The sequence below is a fragment of the Haliotis rufescens genome, unplaced genomic scaffold (genome assembly GCF_023055435.1).
Source record: "Haliotis rufescens isolate VD_foot unplaced genomic scaffold, xgHalRufe1.0.p SCAF_17, whole genome shotgun sequence".
Taxonomy (NCBI): Eukaryota; Metazoa; Mollusca; class Gastropoda; order Lepetellida; family Haliotidae; genus Haliotis; species Haliotis rufescens.
Genome location: NW_025963857.1, coordinates 15,083,754 through 15,107,240, shown reverse-complemented (window position 1 = coordinate 15,107,240; position 23,487 = coordinate 15,083,754). Strand labels below are relative to the sequence as shown.

Below are 23,487 nucleotides of genomic sequence, written 5' to 3'. Positions count from 1 at the left end.
CAAGATTATTGCACTTACCGTATATAGCAACATGCATGCACGTGTGTGTGGCTGCTTGTACTAGTCCGTACTAATGCCGATTTATAGTGCTAGCACACTGAGATACCATGTCGCAGTTAAACATGAATACCCCAGTCAAAAAAAGTATACTGACTCCGAGCCGACCAGTCCTTGTTTTAGCCCCATAATGCCAAGCGCCAGACAGGGTAACAACAAGTACCATCTTTTAACGTCTTTTGGTATGACGCGGCCGGGGATCGAACCCCGGACCTTCCGCTCTCCAGGCCGACGCTCTACCACTAGACCACGGAAGCGGACAGTTGTCATAGGAACTTGCAGTGAAGTCTTTTAAAACCCACTTACTCAGTCCCTTGGTTGTTTGTTTGTTTATTGTTTAACGCCACACTCAGCAATATTCCAGCTATATGACGGCAGTCAGTAAATAATCGAGTCTGGACTAGACAATCAAGGGATTAACATCATGAGCATCAATCTACGCAATTGGGATACGACAACATCCATCAACTAAATCAGCAAGCCTGACCATCCGATCCCGTTAGTCGCCTCTTATGACAAGCATAGTCACCTTTTACAGCAAGCATGGGTTGCTGAGTGAGTGGGGTTTAACGCCGCTTTTAACAGTATTACAGTTATATCGCGGCATGTCAGCTTAATGTGGGAGGAAAGCCCGACGTGATGCAGGTCTCAGACATTTACCACTTCGGTGAAATCCATGAGCACGGGTATGGGGTTTGACAAACCTAGAAACATAATCTGGGCCAACCAAGATTCTAACCCACAATCATAGGTTTCTGGCATGCCCAAGGGACGCAAATCTGCACAGCGAATCGCGGCACCTCAGACGACCGCATGGGTTGCTGAAGACCTATTCTACCCCGGGTCTTCACGGGTTCTCAGTCTACTGACTCGAATATATTATGTACAGACTCAAATGTATTACAGTGGTCCCTCGCTACAGCGCTACCAATGGGGTCCAAATAATTGGTGGGCGTTATAGACGATGAGCCGTTTAACCAAGGCGGAGTCGTAGGGGAGCATGCTCGGCCAATCTCACGATCTTCGCCTTGGCTTGCACATTGCAATGATATGAGTTGTTTACGGTTCATAGTGTAAAAATAAATATATATCCATTGTATTTTCGCCGTTTGTTATTATTTACAAGCCCTTACTGTCACATTCAATGTGAAAGTAGTCTACTTACATGAGAATATCAATCGTTAATGGTAGTAACAGACGCTATGAGTGAAGAGCCAATTACAATTCAAGTACAGAGTGGTTCAGTGGCATTGATTAGTCATGTTGCTTAAAATACGGAAAACGAGAGTTTTGACCAGCACTAGAATTTATTACATGTGCGCATTCATACAAATTCATTTATGAAGAATTAGATACACATTCATACAGAAATATATACATTTATATAGCATAAGATACACATTCATACAACGAACAACAACATTCAACAGATAAGATAAAAAAATGTATGGTTTGTACGTTGTAAATTGTCAAAACACTGTATTGTCAGATCGATTGAATTCATTCAATTAGTTAGCTCATTTAAAATAATTTGTAAAGCACTGCTACTTCTTGGATGTTGAAATTGGAATGCCCTTGATCTGATAAATTCACTTTATATACAGTAACGTTATCAAGCCAGATTAATTGGTTTGATATGGTTACTTGATCCAAATCAAAAGGAATGACCGTCGTGTTGTGACAGCAACTACATGTGAGTTGACAGTGTCGCCTCAAATTGGATCCCACTAATTAAGAATATGAAAATTCTCTTTTATTGCACGCATGCGCTTCTAAGATCAAAGGATGTATAGTGTGAACAGATAACTAGTAGAACAATCATATTTCCGGGACTTGCCGCGGATGTTTTCAAATTATTAGAACTCCATTCAGCGATAAACGGTTGATTTTGCAATGAGAAGCGTTATGTGCAAATGAACAATGAACAACAACTCTCAGTATTAAAAGTGTACATAAATTTTGGGAGCCATGCGTTACCGCGCATAGTAACCGAAGTAGCGCTTTATCGAAGAGCGCAATAGCGAGCGATCACTATATGTACAGATACATTTAGGAGTTGATGTATGTTTTGTTTGTTGTTAAAAACACACTCAGCAATATTCCAGCTATATGATGTCTGTCTGCATTTAATCAAACCTTGACCAGACAATCCACTGATTGATAGCATGAGCATCTATCTACACAATTTGCGATTTGACGTACATCAACCAAGTCAGTGAGTCTGACCACCCGATTCGGATAGTCGCCTCTTACGACAAGCATGGGTTGCTGAAGACCTATTCTAACCTGGGTCTTCATGGGGAGAAACAAGCATGGGTTGCTGAAGACCTATTCTAACCTGGGTCTTCATGGGGAGAGACAAGCATGGGTTGCTGAAGACCTATTCTAACCCGGGTCTTCATGGGGAGAGACAAGCATGGGTTGCTGAAGACCTATTCTAACCTGGGTCTTCATGGGGAGAAACAAGCATGGGTTGCTGAAGACCAATTCTAACCCAAATCTTCACGGGGGACAAGCATGGGTTGCTGAAGACCTATTCTAACCCAAATCTTCATGGGGGAGAGACAAGCATGGGTTGCTGAAGACCAATTCTAACTCAAATCTTCACGGGGGACAAGCATGGGTTGCTGAAGACCAATTCTAACCCGAGTCTTCATGGGGGAGAGACAAGCATGGGTTGCTGAAGACCAATTCTAACCCGGGTCTTCATGGGGGAGAGACAAGCATGGGTTGCTGAAGACCAATTCTAACCCGAGTCTTCATGGGGGAGAGACAAGCATGGGTTGCTGAAGACCAATTCTAACCCAAATCTTCATGGGGGACAAGCATGGGTTGCTGAAGACCAATTCTAACTCAAATCTTCACGGGGGACAAGCATGGGTTGCTGAAGACCAATTCTTACCCAAGTCTTCATGGGGGAGAGACAAGCATGGGTTGCTGAAGACCAATTCTAACCCAAATCTTCACGGGGGACAAGCATGGATTGCTGAAGACCAATTCTAACTCAAATCTTCACGGGGGACAAGCATGGGTTGCTGAAGACCTATTCTAACCCGGGTCTTCATGGGGAGAGACAAGCATGGGTTGCTGAAGACCTATTCTAACCCGGGTCTTCATGGGGAGAAACAAGCATGGGTTGCTGAAGACCAATTCTAACTCAAATCTTCACGGGGGACAAGCATGGGTTGCTGAAGACCTATTCTAACCCAAATCTTCATGGGGGAGAGACAAGCATGGGTTGCTGAAGACCAAATCTAACTAAAATCTTCACGGGGGACAAGCATGGGTTGCTGAAGACCAATTCTAACCCGAGTCTTCATGGGGGAGAGACAAGCATGGGTTGCTGAAGACCAATTCTAACCCAAATCTTCACGGGGGACAAGCATGGGTTGCTGAAGACCAATTCTAACCCAAGTCTTCATGGGGGACAAGCATGGGTTGCTGAAGACCAATTCTAACCCGAGTCTTCATGGGGGAGAGACAAGCATGGGTTGCTGAAGACCAATTCTAACCCAAATCTTCACGGGGGACAAGCATGGGTTGCTGAAGACCAATTCTAACCCAAGTCTTCATGGGGGACAAGCATGGGTTGCTGAAGACCAATTCTAACCCGAGTCTTCATGGGGGAGAGACAAGCATGGGTTGCTGAAGACCAATTCTAACCCGGGTCTTCATGGGGGAGAGACAAGCATGGGTTGCTGAAGACCAATTCTAACCCGAGTCTTCATGGGGGAGAGACAAGCATGGGTTGCTGAAGACCAATTGTAACCTGGCACTTCGTGGGGGGGGGGGGGGGGGGGTTAAGAGTTTATGATAACCCCTATTACACAGAAACAATGTTCTAATTTCACACATGGCATTGATTACAAGGGGACCTTGACCTTGGCATCAGAACATGGATCATGCCTGCCAAGGACACTAAGTTTGAACTCCTAGAAAGATAACTGCAAAGCTGTGCATCATGAAGCCGAATTTCTGGATTACCCGGACAGATTATATAACTACACCTTCAATCACTCACTCTAACATATGGTGGTGGGATGGCTGGCAGTAAAAGCATTCTATCACCTGGCATCAATCTGCCAGATGGGTACAATGTCCCCTGGTGTACCCTGCGTCATACTGCTGGAATATTGCAAAACGTGGGGAAAAACTCACTATTTAAAAGTAACCATCATTATCCATTACAAATATAATTGTAATGCCATCTTGTTTGGTAGGTCTATAGTCTGGAAGGTAATTTAAGGTACAGACGTTAACTACAATCTCTGAAAAACTATTGGACCTACTCCAGTCAAAGTTGGTATGAGATTATTAAACAGTCATACATAACTACATATTACATTTAAAGACAATGGTGCATGAATTAAAAATCGGTCTATTTAGCTATCACTATATTTCATCAACAACCAGACCTGTTCGTCACGGGTAGAACGAGCATTCATTGAAACAGCCATCTGCATAATGCTACCCCTGCGTCACAGGGCCATATGACACAGTTGAACCAATCAACTCAACTCGAAAGGGTGCACGGGAATCACGCACGTTGAGACGACCAACGCTAACACTGTATTCATGCGTGTGTGATTCCCGTGCAACCTTTCGAGTATAAATATTTTTAAATATTTTCTTAAAGTATGAGGTATTTCAAAATTACATTCAACACAAAGCTAAGTAACTCTCATTTGTTCCTGTTACCAGTTAAATACAAGTCATCTTTGCTAAACACAAACATCAGTTATTATTACTATAACTTCCATTAAAAAATCAAACTTCCAATATCATGAATACGCTCCCAGGATGACGAGGACATAAAGGCTGCCACTGAGGCATGGTTCGAGGGCCAATCTGCGGATTTCTATAAAAGTCATATTAAAAGCTTGAAGGACAAATGGAATAAGTGAACTGAGGTGAATGGAGAAAATATTGAAAAATAAAAGTGCAAAAGATATTCTGCGACTTGGTTTCATATTGAAGTTGCAAAACTTATTGAATGCTCCTCGTAAACATTTGAAGGTATTTATCTGGTTGGAGGCCAATATTTGGCCCCAAGTCTGCAGCAAATACCAGTAAAAATTCCCAATTTCCGTTAAAAATGTCCCAATACAGAATTTATAAAAAAAATCCCATTTTGAACAATTCTCCCAATTTTCCTACAAAGGGCAACTGGCATGGACCTCTGATTTGCTGTAGACCCAACCGGGGCCAAACTTATAGCTCATTTACATGCACAACAGACCTGCGAAGATCCGGGGTAGATTAGGTCTTCAGCAACCCATGCTTGCCGTAAAAAGGGACTATGCTTGTCATAAGAGGCGACTAACGGGATCGGGTGGTCAGGCTTGCTGACTTGGTTAATGCATGTTATCCTATCCCAATTGTGTGGATCCATGCTCATGATTATTTACAAACCACAATCGTATAGCTGGAATATTGCTAGGTGTGACGTTAAACAAACAAACAAACAAAAAAACCATGCACAACATTTACTCACGTAAGTAATTTTGCATGTGTAACTATACATGCATGTATATGCGAATTTACTATGCATTCACATGAAAATTACTTAACACCCCCTTCACATGCACCTCCATACGTATGTGTAAATATATGCATACCTGTGTAAAATATACATACGTGAGTATACTTTTCTTGTGAACGCGTTTACTCGTGTGTATATTTACACCAGGAGCAAATTTGAATCATGTCTGGAGCAGGTGCAAATGTAAATGTAAATTTGCACCGTATGCCAGAAGATGATCTCTCTGTTGATTTGCCAACACCAACCAAATTGTCAACAGTTCTGTATTGCTGTATACAGAACAGCATCAACTTCAGTATACAGAATGGTTGCCAAACTGTATGGTGTAATTTTGCATACGTGATAAAAAATTGTGCATGAGTGCTTTAGCATGCTCAGGCAAATCACTAAAATATCCAATATAGGATCTGACCCAAAACCACAAGTGGCCTGACAATAAGGACAGATTATTCACAAGTTTGCTCCCCCTTTCAGATGCCAGGATCAAAGTTCCCTGAGAACATCCTTAAAGATTATTCCATCCCTGCCCTCCCCAAATGTCTCCCCCTTCAACTGTATTTTCTCCTACAGGGCTTGACATAATATTCTCACACTAGTACAAGCAAACAGGAGTCAAGGTACAACAACTGACTATGTGACCTATATGGGGTGTGGAATGCAGGAGTCAATTGTTGTAATTTCCGCCATAAATCAGGCGTATGTTTGTGGCCCTGCGTTGACCCTTGGTGACATTTACTCACCATCCTGAGTAGGAAAATAACCCTGAGTAGAATGCCAAGGCAAAACGGCTGGGATCCGTTGTGGAGCCGGAAAATGGCTCTTGAAAACTCTCAGTTGACCCTGAAAAGATAAAATGGGGAATGAAACAAACAGCATGCTGGAGATGAAGATGGGACCTTTGGGGAGTAACCATGGTAACAGTATTGGTTCCCAACAACCTATGCTCGTCTCCCTTTCGGGATTTGGAGTAACAGTATTGGTTCCCAACAACCTATGCCTGTCTCCCTATGGGGATTCAGGGTAACATCATTGTTCCCAACAACCTATGCTCGTCTCCCTATGGGGATTCAGGGTAACATTATTGTTCCCAACAACCTCTGCTCTTCTCCCTATGGGGATTCAGGGTAACATTATTGTTCCCAACAACCTCTGCTCCTCTCCCTATGGGGATTCAGGGTAACATTATTGTTCCCAACAACCTATGCTTGTCTCCCTATGGGGATTCAGGGTAACATCATTGTTCCCAACAACCTATGCCTGTCTCCCTATGGGGATTCAGGGTAACATTATTGTTCCCAACAACCTCTGCTCCTCTCCCTATGGGGATTCAGGATAACATTATTGTTCCCAACAACCTATGCTTGTCTCCCTGTGGGGATTCAGGGTAACATCATTGTTCCCAACAACCTATGCTTGTCTCCCTATGGGGATTCAGGGTAACATCATTGTTCCCAACAACCTATGCTCGTCTCCCTATGGGGATTCAGGGTAACATTATTGTTCCCAACAACCTATGCTCGTCTCCCTGTGGGGATTCAGGGTAACATCATTGTTCCCAACAACCTATGCTTGTCTCCCTGTGGGGATTCAGGGTAACATCCTTGTTCCCAACAACCTATGCTCGTCTCCCTATGGGGATTCAGGGTAACATCATTGTTCCCAACAACCTATGCTCGTCTCCCTGTGGAGATTCAGGGTAACATTATTGGTTCCCAACAACCTATGCTCGTCTCCCTATGGGGATTCAGGGTAACATCCTTGTTCCCAACAACCTATGCTCGTCTCCCTATGGGGATTCAGGGTAACATCCTTGTTCCCAACAACCTATGCTCGTCTCCCTATGGGGATTCAGGGTAACATCCTTGTTCCCAACAACCTATGCTCGTCTCCCTATGGGGATTCAGGGTAACATCCTTGTTCCCAACAACCTATGCTCGTCTCCCTATGGGGATTCAGGGTAACATCCTTGTTCCCAACAACCTATGCTCGTCTCCCTATGGGGATTCAGGGTAACATCCTTGTTCCCAACAACCTATGCTCGTCTCCCTATGGGGATTCAGGGTAACATCCTTGTTCCCAACAACCTATGCTCGTCTCCCTATGGGGATTCAGGGTAACATCCTTGTTCCCAACAACCTATGCTCGTCTCCCTGTGGGGATTCAGGGTAACATTATTGGTTCCCAACAACCTATGCTTGTCTCCCTGTGGGGATTCAGGGTAACATCATTGTTCCCAACAACCTATGCTCGTCTCCCTGTGGGGATTCAGGGTAACATCATTGTTCCCAACAACCTATGCTCGTCTCCCTGTGGGGATTCAGGGTAACATCATTGTTCCCAACAACCTATGCTTGTCTCCCTATGGGGATTCAGGGTAACATTATTGGTTCCCAACAACCTCTGCTCGTCTCCCTATGGGGATTCAGGGTAACATCATTGTTCCCAACAACCTATGCTTGTCTCCTTATGGGGATTCAGGATAACATTATTGTTCCCAACAACCTATGCTCGTCTCCCTGTTGGGATTCAGGGTAACATTATTGTTCCCAACAACCTATGCTCGTCTCCCTGTTGGGATTCAGGGTAACATCATTGTTCCCAACAACCTATGCTTGTCTCCTTATGGGGATTCAGGATAACATTATTGTTCCCAACAACCTATGCTCGTCTCCCTGTTGGGATTCAGGGTAACATTATTGTTCCCAACAACCTATGCTCGTCTCCCTGTTGGGATTCAGGGTAACATCATTGTTCCCAACAACCTATGCTTGTCTCCTTATGGGGATTCAGGATAACATTATTGTTCCCAACAACCTATGCTCGTCTCCCTGTTGGGATTCAGGGTAACATTATTGTTCCCAACAACCTATGCTCGTCTCCCTGTTGGGATTCAGGGTAACATTATTGTTCCCAACAACCTATGCTCGTCTCCCTGTTGGGATTCAGGGTAACATTATTGTTCCCAACAACCTATGCTTGTCTCCCTGTGGGGATTCAGGGTAACATTATTGTTCCCAACAACCTATGCTTGTCTCCCTATGGGGATTCAGGGTAACATTATTGGTTCCCAACAACCTATGCTTGTCTCCCTGTGGGGATTCAGGGTAACATTATTGTTCCCAACAACCTATGCTTGTCTCCCTATGGGGATTCAGGGTAACATTATTGGTTCCCAACAACCTCTGCTCGTCTCCCTATGGGGATTCAGGGTAACATCATTGTTCCCAACAACCTATGCTTGTCTCCTTATGGGGATTCAGGATAACATTATTGTTCCCAACAACCTATGCTCGTCTCCCTGTTGGGATTCAGGGTAACATCATTGTTCCCAACAACCTCTGCTCCTCTCCCTATGGGGATTCAGGGTAACATCATTGTTCCCAACAACCTATGCTTGTCTCCTTATGGGGATTCAGGGTAACATCATTGTTCCCAACAACCTATGCTCGTCTCCCTGTGGGGATTCAGGGTAACATCATTGTTCCCAACAACCTATGCTGGTCTCCCTGTGGGGGATTCAGGGTAACATCATTGTTCCCAACAACCTATGCTCGTCTCCCTATGGGGATTCAGGGTAACATCATTGTTCCCAACAACCTATGCTGGTCTCCCTGTGGGGGATTCAGGGTAACATCATTGTTCCCAACAACCTCTGCTTGTTATAAGAGGTGACTTAATAGATACTGTGGTCATAAATATACAAGCACTTTGACAAGTTAATGAAAAACTTTTAACCACTTAAAAAAAAATAATTGTGTTCACATAATTTGGGCAATAATTTCAGTGCAAATTCAAAAGATGATGTCTGTGGCTATAGCAGCAACCATGTTTTCGGATACTGATCTTGAAAAAACATTCTCTGATTGGAGAATGGGTATGTGCGAAAGTGTGAAATGGGAGGGATGGAAGCTAGGCTTTGATATAGGCAAATGGACAGTCTTGCCTCGGGAAAATGATGGGTTCCTAACAAACTGATTCTAAAATGCCGAAAAGCTAGTAAATTATCCCCATATAGCTCCACCTAACGCACTTAAATGAACTTAACCCCTCTAACATTTAATCTGCACCTGATCAATAATGTATTCACAACACTTTAATGTTGGGCAATGTCCTTGAGACATGCACATGCAAGTGAAGCAAGTGCATTATGTGGTGGCTAGTTTTTCTGTTGTTGGAGTAAAGAAACTAGCAAAGCATAAATACTTCTGAGGGAACAAAAACAAGAATAAACTTCTGTGGGACGAAAGATATTTTGTCTGTTAATCCCGTCCCCTGTTTAACTTTCACAACACAACTAGTCTGCTTGATTTCGAAGGATGAACTGTGTGTGACCCAAGCTGTACTCGAAGGACGGCATATCACGCTTTCAATACTACAAAAGCCTATCATACAACAAGCAACAGCTACATGGCCCTAATACTGCTTCACAATTACTATGTGTCCACAATGGCTGTGTGTACCACCAGCCTGCATATAACAATCAGCGTAAATCACCGTCTGTTGAATATATCTTGAAGAAGCAAAGAACTGTTTCAGAATAAGTCAGATCTGGATACAGGGTTCAAATCGATTTGAATACTTTTGGATCAAGAGAAATGAGGGTGACTGCTCCAACGGAAACAGGAAAACTGTGCCCCTCTAACCTAGGGAAACTCCCCAACCCCTATAACATAACATGGGACAATGCATAGGTTGCTGTAGACCTATTTTACCCCATCTTCCCGAGGCAAGAGAGTTAACTGACTTTAAAAGTCCAGTTTCCACCCTTACCGAACTAGGCTGGAATTACTGGGCTCGATCGTGGCGCCACCAGTGGCTATTACCAGTTATGTCCCTTCTAAGCCTCTCCTATGGACCAATCAGATTCCACCTCTCGCATCACTTGCGTTTGCTTTACACAAAATGCTGGCGCCGGGTCAGGACGATCTGATCGATAATCAAGATCTATATTGTGATAAAACGGGTCTTACATCACGAAATGCATCAAATCCCATGAGCACCTTGATTAAAAACATGAAAAGATATAGAAAACATCTGCTGACAACGAGTTGGCGGTGCACATGCTTTGCAAATCCTGCAAACGACCGAAATCTGCACGACAGTTTACGCACCGGATTTTGATTTCGGTGCGCGATTTTGATTGGACTAAGCATAGACTCGTTAGTCCAATTCCATAATACCAGCCTAGTTCGGCAAGGGTGGAAACTGGACTTTTATAGTCAGTTAACTCTCTTGCCTCGGGAAGATGATTTTACCCTGGATCTTCACTGGTCTTTCAAACATGAAGCTCCAATTCTATTTATTCCCATTCATAATTCCTAAGACTAATCAAGGAGGCAGTTACCCTGGCATCAGCTCAAGTGACCCACACCATGTGGAAATACTGTCTGTCCATATTGCATTGTGCCATGTTATTATCCAGATTCCACCTTCCAATATAGGTCCTCAGCAATCCATGCTTGTCATACTGAAGACTAAACGGACTGAGTGGTCAGGCTTGGTGCCTTGTTTGATGCATGTCATCATATCCAAAGTGTGTTGATCATTACTCATGATGTAAATCACTGAATTGTCTGGTCCAGACTCAATTATTCCCAGACCGCTTTCATATAACAGAAATATTGCTGAGTGCGGCGTTAAACAACAAACAATTATCTGGACTAAAAAAGAAAACATTTAAAAAGGTTGAAAAAAATTAAAAAGTGAATATTTGGTATGTATTGATCAATTGAAGGTATAATAAGTTCATGCAATACATGGAAAAATTCAATCTACCACCCACATGCAGAACACCTGCTAACATCCTAATTGCTTTCAGCTTATTTATTGAGAACTTTTTTTTTTAAAATAATTACAAAATGTTATCAGACTTTTAATGGAAAGATTCACTTCAATTCCAAGCTTATTACCAAGGATTGATCCACCCTATGTCTGACTGATTTGTCAAATTTGCAGAGTGCTTGTCCAACCACAGCCGAATGCAATCGGCGCCATTACACAAAGCAACCTCAGCACTAGGGCCATTATCCCATACTTTAACATAGACTAATGATACTAAGATGATTATAGGCAATAGCATGGTACGCTATATTATTGTGGTATTTAATTTATAATGGATCATAATGGCGCACGCTTACAAATCTATTAAATATGTAATACGCAAAATGTTTCTTGTTCTTTGTTGAACTTTTAGAGACATCAATTTGGATTGATTGATGCTGATTTTTTTTACCAAGTTCGGTAAACAAAGTTCCTGTCATTAGCAACCCAAGGGCGGGCAACTCTTATCGTGTGGCTACTTTGTGTAGATACGTGTGAAACATGTGCTTTACATCACTTCCTGTTTTGGATTATAAATAATTAGTGTGCATACGACCTAGGTTGGGTCAAGGGACAAATGGGTTCTTTTCAAATTTATTTATTTCAGAGCCAAAGGTAACAAGTGAGTGAGTGAGTGAGTGAGTGAGGTTTTGCGCCGCTTTTAGCAATATTCCAGCAATATCACGGCGGGGGACACCAGAAATGGGCATCACACGTTGTACCCATGTCGGGAATCGAACCCGGGTCTTCGGCGTGACGAGCTAACGCTTTAACCACAAGGTAACATAGAGTCATACTATACAATCAGGGGATTTTAAACTATTGAGTGAATGCGTTTGCTTCAGCGTCGCTTTAGACAATATTTCAGTTATATCACAGCTTGATTGTGGAAGAAAACCTCAAGTGACTCAAGTCTCATACGTGAACAACCCTCCTAAAGCTAACCTGCATAGTAATGGTCACCAGACCAAGAAACATAATCAGGACAAATCTGGGATTGGAACCCACGACCATTGGTTCCTGGCACTCATAAGGGACGCAACTCTTAGACACCTGTGCCAACTGTGCCCCCATTCATGTACTTTCAATCCAGAGTGCCACTCTATATACTCCAGAAAGAGAGAAAATATTGGTTGCCAGCCTTAGAATTAAGGAATGAAACGATACAGCAAGGTCACGATACGATACGTATCATGATACATAGGTCATGATACGCATATTTCCATCAAATCGCAAATATTTCAGAGCAGGTTCAAAAGGAAAAGCTGGGTGTAAACACATTTTGCAATATCTGACTGACCAAAAAGCCAGGGACATTAAACAAAGAGTAAGTAATTTATTTCAGCAAGTGTATCATCTTGTATCGATACAGAAAAAAACGTATCATGTATCGTACTGTTGTAAATGTTCTATCAGTTTTATTCAGTTACAACTTGTTACAAACTTGAAGCCTTGAGAACTGGTTCAGAATTATAGCCCTCAAATGCTGCTTGTCATGAGGACTACCTTTTTACTGGATTATCACTTGCTATAAGCACAATTTAGTAGCACAGCTCCAGATAACTTTTCGAGCAACTGAGTTTTTACTCTAGGGTATCTACCTTAATTGGGTTATTACATTTTTCATTGGGTAACCAATATTTTCTCACTCATCTATTCATCACTCTTTTGGGTTTTTCCCAAAATAAGAAACATTTTAAGATTTTTAAAAAATGAAATAATGTTTTAGATGTATATAATGAAATATAAAGGCTTGACCATGTTGACTCGGAAAGTAAATTAGCGCGTAATTGTGTTTCGGAAATAAGCTCCTTTGTATGCATGCTGAAAAAGCTTTATTGGGTATTTACGCAAGCTGTTTTTTTATTCATTTAATGCATGCCTTTCTGTATGCAAGTTAATTTAAAGTAATTGGGTTTTGAATATTTTTTGGGGGTATTTTATGCAAATACGCTGCTTATCTGTAGCTCTGTAGAAGGCAAGCAGACCAGCACAAAATTTCAAAGGCTGGGTGCACGTAACAAAATGATCATAAAAGAAACACCTCTCACTGTAGCAGGTGCTGCACTGCCTTTAACTCCTCTTCTACTCCAAACATAATAAAAACCATATTCAATGGCTTTGATAGTTTCTCTGTACCAAAACCAATTGTAAAACGTTTACATGAATGTTTACACTGGCAACAAGAAAATTCACAGCTTGTTACATCTGATTGAAAAGTGAGAATAAATTCAGGTTTGACATGTCAGGAATAATTGTTTTCTGACTGAGTTGACCAATGAACCCTAAGGCTAGAATAACAACCTAAGAGATAACCACTGCTCTAATGGCTGTATAACCATGCCTCCAGGGCAGAGTCAACAAACACAGCCGAGTCAGGCTGTTACAATTCAGTGGTGCAACTTTGTGACAAGAATTGAGTATCGTATCGTTAGATTATGACAAAACAAACCAATACATGTATAAACATGATCAATGATTACTCGTCATGTACTGGGAACCTGTTGGTTGTAAGCCTGAATCTCGACAGGAACATCGTCTTTTACGACAAGCAGGTTCCGAGGACCCATACCAATCTGGAATAGCAACAGACGAGTCACCTCATAAGAAAAGCATAGGTGGTAGACGCCAATTGTCATATCCAACTAGTCTCCAGTTCATTCCATAGACTTGCAAAAGTCTCTAAATTATTAGCCTAAATCATCATTTCTTGATTATATAAACAATAAAAACAAGTTGTCCCTGTAAGAAACTGGCATCTTAAGAGATGTACTGTCTGCTAATCTAGACTTGCCTATTATTAGGATAGCATTACTATACACCCATGGATTTGTTATTCAGAACAGCCTTGAAGCAAGGCTATTCATCCCATACTAGTGTAAAATAACTACCATATATGACCACAGATAAGCTGATCTCATAGATAAGTCAAGGCATTAACATGGTCCTTGAAATCTGTATCAAAATGTTATGTACGGTAGATAAGCGACTATGCTTGTCGTAAGAGGCGACTAATAGTCGGGTGGTCAGGCTCGCTGAATTGGTTGATGCATGTCATCGTATCCCAATTGCGTGGATAAATGCTCATGATGTCAATCACTGGATTGTCTGGTCCAGATTTGATTATTTACAGACTTCGTCATATAGCTGGAATATTGCTGAGTGCAGCGTTAAACAACAAACAAGATAAGCTGGACCTCCAACGTAAAACTGGGTCTCATCATGATCTGTACATTTTAAGTTAAAAACCATCAGTCCCGCCCAATTATTGTCATACCAGTACCCCGCGGGAATTCTGGGTAAGACTTGGTTACCAGCAACCTTTTCTCTTGGAATGGATCGGGTGGTCAGACTTCGCAACTCGGTTGATCGTGTGTCAGTGTACCCCAACACACACGATTATTTACAAACCGCCTTCATATAGCTGGAATATTGCTGAGTGTGGCGTTAAACAACAAACAGACAAGTGACAACCTGGAACGCCCCCTGTCATAGGTTGATGATGAGCTCACACTCGATTATTTACAGACCGCCTTCATATAGGCTTTAGCTGGAATATTGCTGAGTGTGGCGTTAAACAACAAACAGACAAGTGACAACCTGGAACGCCCCGTCATAGGGTGATGATGAGCTCACACTCAATTATTTACAAACTGCCTTCATATGGCTGGAATATTGCTGAGTGTGGCGTTAAACAACAAACAGACAAGAGACAACCTGGAACGCCCCCTGTCATAGGTTGATGATGAGCTCAAAATCGATTATTTACAGACTGCCTTCATATAGGCATTAGCTGGAATATTGCTGAGTGTGGCGTTAAACAACAAACAGACAAGTGACAACCTGGAACGCCCCGTCATAGGGTGATGATGAGCTCACACTCGATTATTTACAAACTGCCTTCATATGGCTGGAATATTGCTGAGTGTGGCGTTAAACAACAAACAGACAAGAGACAACCTGGAACGCCCCCTGTCATAGGTTGATGATGAGCTCAAAATCGATTATTTACAGACTGCCTTCATATAGGCATTAGCTGGAATATTGCTGAGTGTGGCGTTAAACAACAAACAGACAAGTGACAACCTGGAACGCCCCGTCATAGGGTGATGATGAGCTCACACTCGATTATTTACAGACCGCCTTCATATAGGCATTTGCTAGAATATTGCTGAGTGTGACGTTAAACAACAAACAGACAAGTGACAACCTGGAACGCCAATTATGACTTACCCATGCCCAGCTTGGCCACTCCAGTGATGATGATGATGATGAGGGCTACCACCTTTGTAGCTGTGAAGATGTCCTGTGTCCGGGTGGCCCATTTCACATTCGTACAGTTGATAAATGTCAGAAGAGCTGGAAACAAAATTGATTGTGATAATTGACTGTGATATTTGATTGGGACAATTGATCGTGCAGTATATGAGCAATTGGTTTTATTTTCGAAAGTATATCACATTACAATGTAAAAGGCTTACTATAAATAATGTTGTGGTTCAAATTACACTTAATATACACTTAATACAAGACCTGTTAAGATGTGGGTTAGAATAAGTCTTCAGCAACCCATGCTTGCCATAAATAGTGACTATGCTTGTCGTCAGAGGCGACTAATGGGATTGGGGGGTCAGGCTCGCTGACTTGGTTGATGCATATCATCATGTCCCACAATGCTGTGGATCAATGCTCATGATGTCAATCACCGGATTGTCTGGTTCAGACTCGATTATTTACAGACCGCCATCATAAAGCTGGAATATTGCTGAGTGCACCGTTAAACAACAAACAAAACCAAAAACCTTCATATAAAGAAAAGGTTATGTGGGGAGACTTTTCTTCTCAACACAGAATTACTGTAATGTGAGCAGTGCTTGGGGGATATTTTTTTGTGCTCTTTGTTGTTTACATGACTGCAAGTGTGTATATGTAGGAAATGTCAAAACTGTACCTCCTAGTTAGCCAGGGTTGTGGGAACTATATGATTTATATTTATATTGTAAGGCAGGTCTTACAAAAGCTACCCCTGATGTAACAAAATCTGTAGGTTTCAGCAAATCTGTGGAAAATTCTCATCCCTGTATTTGGGTTGAATGTATTGAACTGGCCTGTAAAATAATTAAATCTGGAAAAGATAGACCAGGGACTACGAGCACAAGGATCTCTTCTCCCCAGGGGGGGCAGTTGACCAACATCTGCCCTGTCTGACATACAGCAGATCAGGGGCTACAAGCAGCGAGGATCTCTTCTGCCCATTGAGACAGTTGACCAACATCTGCCCAGTCTGACATACAGCAGACAAGGAGCTACAACCATGAGGATCTCTTCTCCCCATTGAGACAGTTGACCAACATCTGCCCAGTCTGACATACAACAGACCAGGGACTACAAGCACAAGGATCTCTTCTCCCCAGGGGGGGCAGTTGACCAACATCTGCCCAGTCTGATATACAGCAGACAAGGAGCTACAACCATGAGGATCTCTTCTCCCCATTGAGACAGTTGACCAACATCTGCCCAGTCTGACATACAACAGACCAGGGACTACAAGCACAAGGATCTCTTCTCCCCAGGGGGGGCAGTTGACCAACATCTGCCCAGTCTGACATACAGCAGACAAGGAGCTACAACCATGAGGATCTCTTCTCCCCATTGAGACAGTTGACCAACATCTGCCCAGTCTGACATACAACAGACCAGGGACTACAAGCACAAGGATCTCTTCTCCCCAGGGGGGGCAGTTGACCAACATCTGCCCAGTCTGACATACAGCAGATCAGGGGCTACAACCATGAGGATCTCTTCTCCCCATTGAGACAGTTGACCAACATCTGCCCAGTCTGACATACAACAGACCAGGGACTACAAGCAACGAGGATCTCTTCTGCCCATTGAGACAGTTGACCAACATCTGCCCAGTCTGACATACAGCAGATCAGGGGCTACAACCATGAGGATCTCTTCTGTCTAGTTGGGCAGTTGACTAACATGAACTAAAATACAGCTATATGACATCACTGTATTGTTTCAACTGCAGTTATCTGCAAATCAGGTGAACATGGTGAAGTTACGCGACTTTGGTCGTGGAGAATCCTTTGAGGGGTGATCGTGTTCAGCAGTTTGGCTCCTAAGCCTGAGTTTCCAGAGCTTCAGTCCCGCTCCACGCTGAAGCACATGTTGTGTCTCCTTAGGCAAGAGTGTTCAAAATATCCCTCTGTTCACACAATCTCATTAAAATCATATCTTAGTTCTCACTACCGCTAAACAAAGATCTGAGGACATCCCATTAGGGGTCATGTCAGAACGACCTTTCATACGACCAATCAGAGCGTCGCTTACCAGATCATGAAAGTGATAGTCGGAATGTCATTTCTAATAATGCAGCCTCGAAAACGTTAAACGGGGTATTCCGAACGATAGTTACGGGCTTAACGACTGAATCTATACAATCTAGACCATATATTAGCCATTCTAGAACGTTCTTTTGTTCAGGTTTCAAATTTTTAAGCGAGAACTTGTCAAAATATGTTTCGAAGCGTAGTCGCCAATTTGAAATTAGTGCTGTAAAGCACGAGAAAGCTGCCTTCTGATTGGCTAATGTCGACTTCTTGCCAGTAATTCCATTGGTCGGTCAGAGTTTGCGAAAGGTCGGTCTGACGTGACCCGTAATGGGATGTCCTCAGATCTTTGTTTAGCGGCAGTGAGAAGATCTGATTTTAATGAGATTGCTGTTCAGCCATAGTGAATGTGTCACACGCAGGATGAGAGAGTAATGTGACTGTTAACCTTCTAGAGCCTCACAGGGATCGTATACTCCCCAGGGAGCTGACAATGAAAATTGGTTGCACACTGATCCACTGACAAGGGTAAGGTAATGCTTCGGACATACACAACATGTAGAGTTGTGCACTTACAAGTGGCTATTAAACCATATAAAGCCTGACTTGGCATACTCAAATAAAGTCCCCAATGGCGCCACATTTCAACTTGGAGGTCAGCCAACTCGTGCAGTTCAGCGTGGCTCACAAAACAGACAGCAAATTTAATTTTCCTGGCGAATTGACAGTCATAACTACCTGAATTTGATTCATGCAGAAAACAAAGCTATGACATTTTGTTGATGGTAGTTTCTAGTGATTCCATAAATCTAAGTACATTACCACAGAAGCAAAAGATATCGAAGAGGTCCCATGAAAACTCGGATACACTAGTTTCCCACCATGAAAGCCCCAGCGCTCAGGTCAGATGCTGCAGTTAAACACTGGTAATTGGGCCGGCTTGTCAAACAAGGTAAAATTACCCCCACATGGGTTTAGTTGTCAACAGCCGTATAGGAAACTATCTATCTCCAAGGGACTTACGGTGGGAACAAAAAGGGATAAACGTCAAGTCAAGCAAGAACAGTCACTTGTTCAAAGAGTTGAAAATAAATATCCATTGATTTCAGCTGGCACATATTACAAATAATAAAGATTATTTTAGACATTGTAGTTACATTTTTTTTTTATTTGTTAAATACCCACCAACCAATTATCATATTTCTGCCACTTTTCAACTCTCTGGTTGAATATAAGTAAAATGAAGAAAAATGAAGAAAAATCTTGGACATAACTAGTGTATACTATTAGTTTATTTTTCTGTGATTCCGTGCAAGTGATTCTGTGGCATTTGATTGATTACCAAGAAATTCTTTTCGCATAAAAAAAAAATAAGGCTTCACCCACTAACGGAATATTAATTCCTGATAATAAGTGGCGGGATTGTGTTGCATTAATCCTGTTCATGATGTCTCCAGTTTCGTACCGCTGTCGACATTATTTTTAATGAATCAACAGTCCGTAAAGTTATTATTGTTGATGTATCATTTCATAAGAACTGACTTAATTATGCATGTCAAAAATTCCTTAATAACGTAAGGCACCAGTTTTATGGCTAGACTTACAGCTGTGACAAGTGAATCAAGAAATATTGAAAAGTCTTTAAGTTGTGCTCTGGAAACAAAATGTGACGGAGAGAAGAAAGGTAACGGACAGCACCCATTCCTATATCCCCGTCCCTCTCCATGGCATGGGATAATTATATACCAAGATGTCACATTAATGCTCAATTGTGATACCTATAATAGGACGTATTCAATATCATATCATTTTGTAATGAGATAGAGGTATTCTAAAGATGTCATTATTCCTGTTTTGTTTATTTTAATTATTAATTGTTTAGCGAGTTTATCTTTGCAGCCGATGTAAAATGCATCTACTAGCCAACTCGTCTTGCATGAAAACACTTGTCGGTATACTCTACCATGGAGTACGTTGATCACTGTTGGATTAACAAGACTGATTTCGGATCAATTCGTTGCAAATTAGACGTGTTGGAGTGCAAGACTATCGGATTAACAGTGGTGTAAAAAGGAATAGATTGTTTGAATTTTAAATTTTTGCTTGTAATAACACTTTCTTGAAATCATATTAGTAATTAATAAAATTATGTAACGGATTGGGATTGAGTTGCTGCAAGCTTTAACCCTAAAAACAAACAAGTATATCTCTTGTTCACTGAACCACTGTACTCACTGTGTCATTTTAAAAAAGAAGGAGTTTACTTTTATATGCAATATCTGTCTCGGGAGACATGGTGTTCCAACAACAGAGGGACGGCCGGGTAGCCTAGTGGTTAAAGCGTTCCCTCGTCGTGCCGAAGACCCAGGTTCGATACCCAACATGGGTACAATGTGTGAAGCCCATTTATGGTGTCCCCTACCGTGAAATTGCTGGAATATTGCTAAAAGCGGCATAAAACCATACTCACTCACTCCAACAACAGAAAAACACAAAGAAATCATTAATACCCAAACGTCAAACAGTTTGTGTTCATCTTGATAATAGTGAAAATGAACAGATTGTTTGATGGTGCTCAGTAAGAAAAGAGTTTGTTGGAAATAGCTGGGGAGAAAACCGATTGTAAAAATAAATTGTCAAAGCAAGAGAATAACCAGCCTAGATTTTCTGCTGAAACAGATTCCTCTTGGCGTAAAGGGCAAATAGCTGTGGAAATTACATGAATAGACCACTGAAAATCAGTGATGATACCAGGTGTTCGCAAAAGGGTAAGCATGTCCTGCCCAACCGGTAGCCCCCGCCATTCATACAATTTGCATTAAAAAGTAAGTATTTATTGCCTGATGCAGCACAGCTGAACACCTGCTATAAGACAGCCTGCAAACAAACCAGACAATCAAGTGATCAATGAACCACAAAATCCAATGACACAAGAGTACCATTACTGATTTTGTTGAAACTAACAAAAACGATAAGTTAATTTTGAGTTCTGTCTGCTGTGTACAAGTGCAGAGATTTTGCTGCTTATAAGAAAAGAAATATCTTAAGAAATATATTCGTTTTGAAACACAGTGGGGTGCAATTTTTAAGCCTCATCCCAAATATTTCCCCAGTCCCCCTTTAATTAACTGCAAGTAGAAAGCACCATTCTGAATCTGGCCAAACGATATTTCCTGGTCAAGAAATCGCCTTAAACACGGAAATCCATTAACAATAGATTCTACTTTTCAGTATTGCTTTCATCTTGTTTATTCTACCACCAAATATTAAATATAATATTCAGACAAACTAAAATAACAAGTATTTGGTACAAAGTGTAAAGCCCAAACAATATACCACATCCTCCAGAGGTTGTAATTTCCTGGGATCTGAGCCGATATAGTACCATATATGGCTATAGATGAAAAGCTGGTAGGTTAAATTATTCCTTACCAAAGTCCATTCCATTTACAGCTGGGCTAGTTACACACTGAATTAAGCCATAAGGTGACAGCTGAGGATTAGTGACTAACAGATGACTCAAACACCCGACACATTTTAATTTACAGAGAGAAATAATGTACAATGTACTATTTATCTTTTCATAATAAATATGTTCAGGTATAATCCAAACATCAAGTTCTTAATATGTATCTATGCTTATTACTTTTCTGAAATGTTATTGTATTTGATCAAAATTCAGAGTTCTTTTTCAAGCTTTCATTTTGATCTATTTTATTCAATCGTATGACTCATTTTATTTAAAAGAAATGGTCTCATTAGACTAGCATGTCTATTTATTTTTTTTGTGTGTGTGTAACGTAGCAATATTCCAGCTATATGACGACGGTCTGTAAATAATCAAGTCTGGACAAGACAATCCAGTGATTGATATCATGAGCATCAATCCAAGCAATTGGGACCGATGACATGCATCAACCAAGTCAGCAAGCCTGACCACCCGATCTCGTTAGTCGCTTCTTACGACAAGCATAGTCACCTTTTACGGCAAGCATGGGTTGCACTCCAAGTCGCTAAATGTTCTCATTTCTTTCTGACTGCACCCATTCCTTCTGACTTTTATATGCTTGAGTAAAGATAAAGCTTCAGTTAACTTCAGTGTATGCATTATCAGATGGTGGCATGTATCTACGTAATATTAGCCAGGGCTCCTGTAAAACAATTCTTAATTGGACATTTTGTAGCCAACTTGTGACCTATAGCGGTAATACATTTGGACTCGACCCAGCCCTACTTCTGTATATTTTATCTGTCTGTGATAGCTGTCACATCCGTGACTGACAGTATAAGCATGTCAAGTCCACCATTATTGTTTTTTAAACCAATGATCAAACTTTAAATTTAAAACAATTTTCAATATTCATATTCTCAAGTAAAATCACTGATCAATGAAACCCAGGTTATTTTGAGGATACAAGAAAACAGATAAAAAAATAATTAGAAAAAGTTTAAAACATCAAGAGATATTTGACCTTTGAGGTATTCTAGAATCATGTGAGTAGACCTCAATTAGAGCAGAATCCTTCCATATGCTACCATTTCTATATCTCGATAATAGTTTTGATGTATACCCAGGGTAACATACACAGCAAACTTCTTACCAAGCTTACCATTGTGTAGCCTATGTAATTAAGTGTTCAATGTTATTACTATAGAAAGAGAAAAAAAGCCAGCTGTCACCACGTACGCCACCTCCTGCCCCCGAGAGAACAATTAAATAGATCCACATCTATACACTAATAAATTCAGCGGGCTACAAACATGGTCATTTTCTAAAGGGATTAGTAAAGATACAGATCAACCACCCGTTGAACCGCATTTGTGTGCGCTCAGATTTTGTTTATAACACGCGCAAATTGTGAGCCATAAAACTCCCTACAGCGCAGGTATTGAAAAAATCAAAGGAAAACAGGCACCGCTCTTGTCGAACGTTGTGTGCAGCTTAACCCACGTGGACACGGAAACACGATGATGCAATGGCAACGAAACGAACAACAAAGCGCGTAAACATTGACGATCTTGTACAACTAACACTCTCCTTGAACATATGTATGTCCGGGTTAAACATAAGGGGTTAAATAATATAAAAAGTAATTAAATGAACTTACTGATACAGAGCGCGGCAAGTAAACTGACCGCAGTGTCCGGTGGCCCGCAATCTGGAAACGCAGGCTGGAGAATATAGTTCGCAAAAGTCATTGCTGTAATCGCGTTGCCGGTTGGAATGATAATAACTATGGCAACCCATAGATACAGAAATGCCGGCATGTCACCGAACGCCTCAAAGATATAAGAATAATCAGCTCCAGACTTTAAGATGCTTGTTCCAAGCTCGGCATAACAAATGGCACCAATTAGACAAATGACACCACACAACCCCCAAATGATGAGAGAACTGCCGAGGGACCCTGCTTCCAATAACACCCCCTTGGGGGACACGAATATTCCGCTGCCGATAATAATTCCAACAATAATAGCCACTCCATTGAAAAGTCCCAGTTGTTTTTTAAGGTGAACACCTTGGCTGGCAGTATTCTCAACCTCGACTTCAGGTACCTCTTCGTATTCTTCCCCCATGATGATACTGCACTGGCGATCGTTCACTGCTATCCCGCGTTATTCGGCGATAAACAAACGCACGTTGTTACTGTTGTGACAATGAGGCCGTGCCGACTGTGACCATCCCGCACTCTCCGCCGCTGATATAGCCACTCTCTATTTCATTCACAT

At 41.6% G+C, this 23,487-nt stretch overlaps 1 protein-coding gene across 1 annotated transcript in view; it reads right to left on the bottom strand.

Annotated features, from left to right (window-relative positions):
* Positions 1 to 23,487, bottom strand: part of LOC124140880 (Y+L amino acid transporter 2-like) — a 71,671-nt gene extending 48,184 nt beyond the window's left edge. Inside the window, exons 1-3 of the mRNA XM_046508696.2 lie at positions 22,866 to 23,487; positions 15,653 to 15,778; positions 6,340 to 6,439 (exon numbers count right to left, since the gene is read on the bottom strand). Coding sequence (XP_046364652.2) covers positions 6,340 to 6,439; positions 15,653 to 15,778; positions 22,866 to 23,334 — 695 coding nt within the window. The 5' untranslated portion in view covers positions 23,335 to 23,487. The remainder of the gene's footprint in view (positions 1 to 6,339; positions 6,440 to 15,652; positions 15,779 to 22,865) is intronic.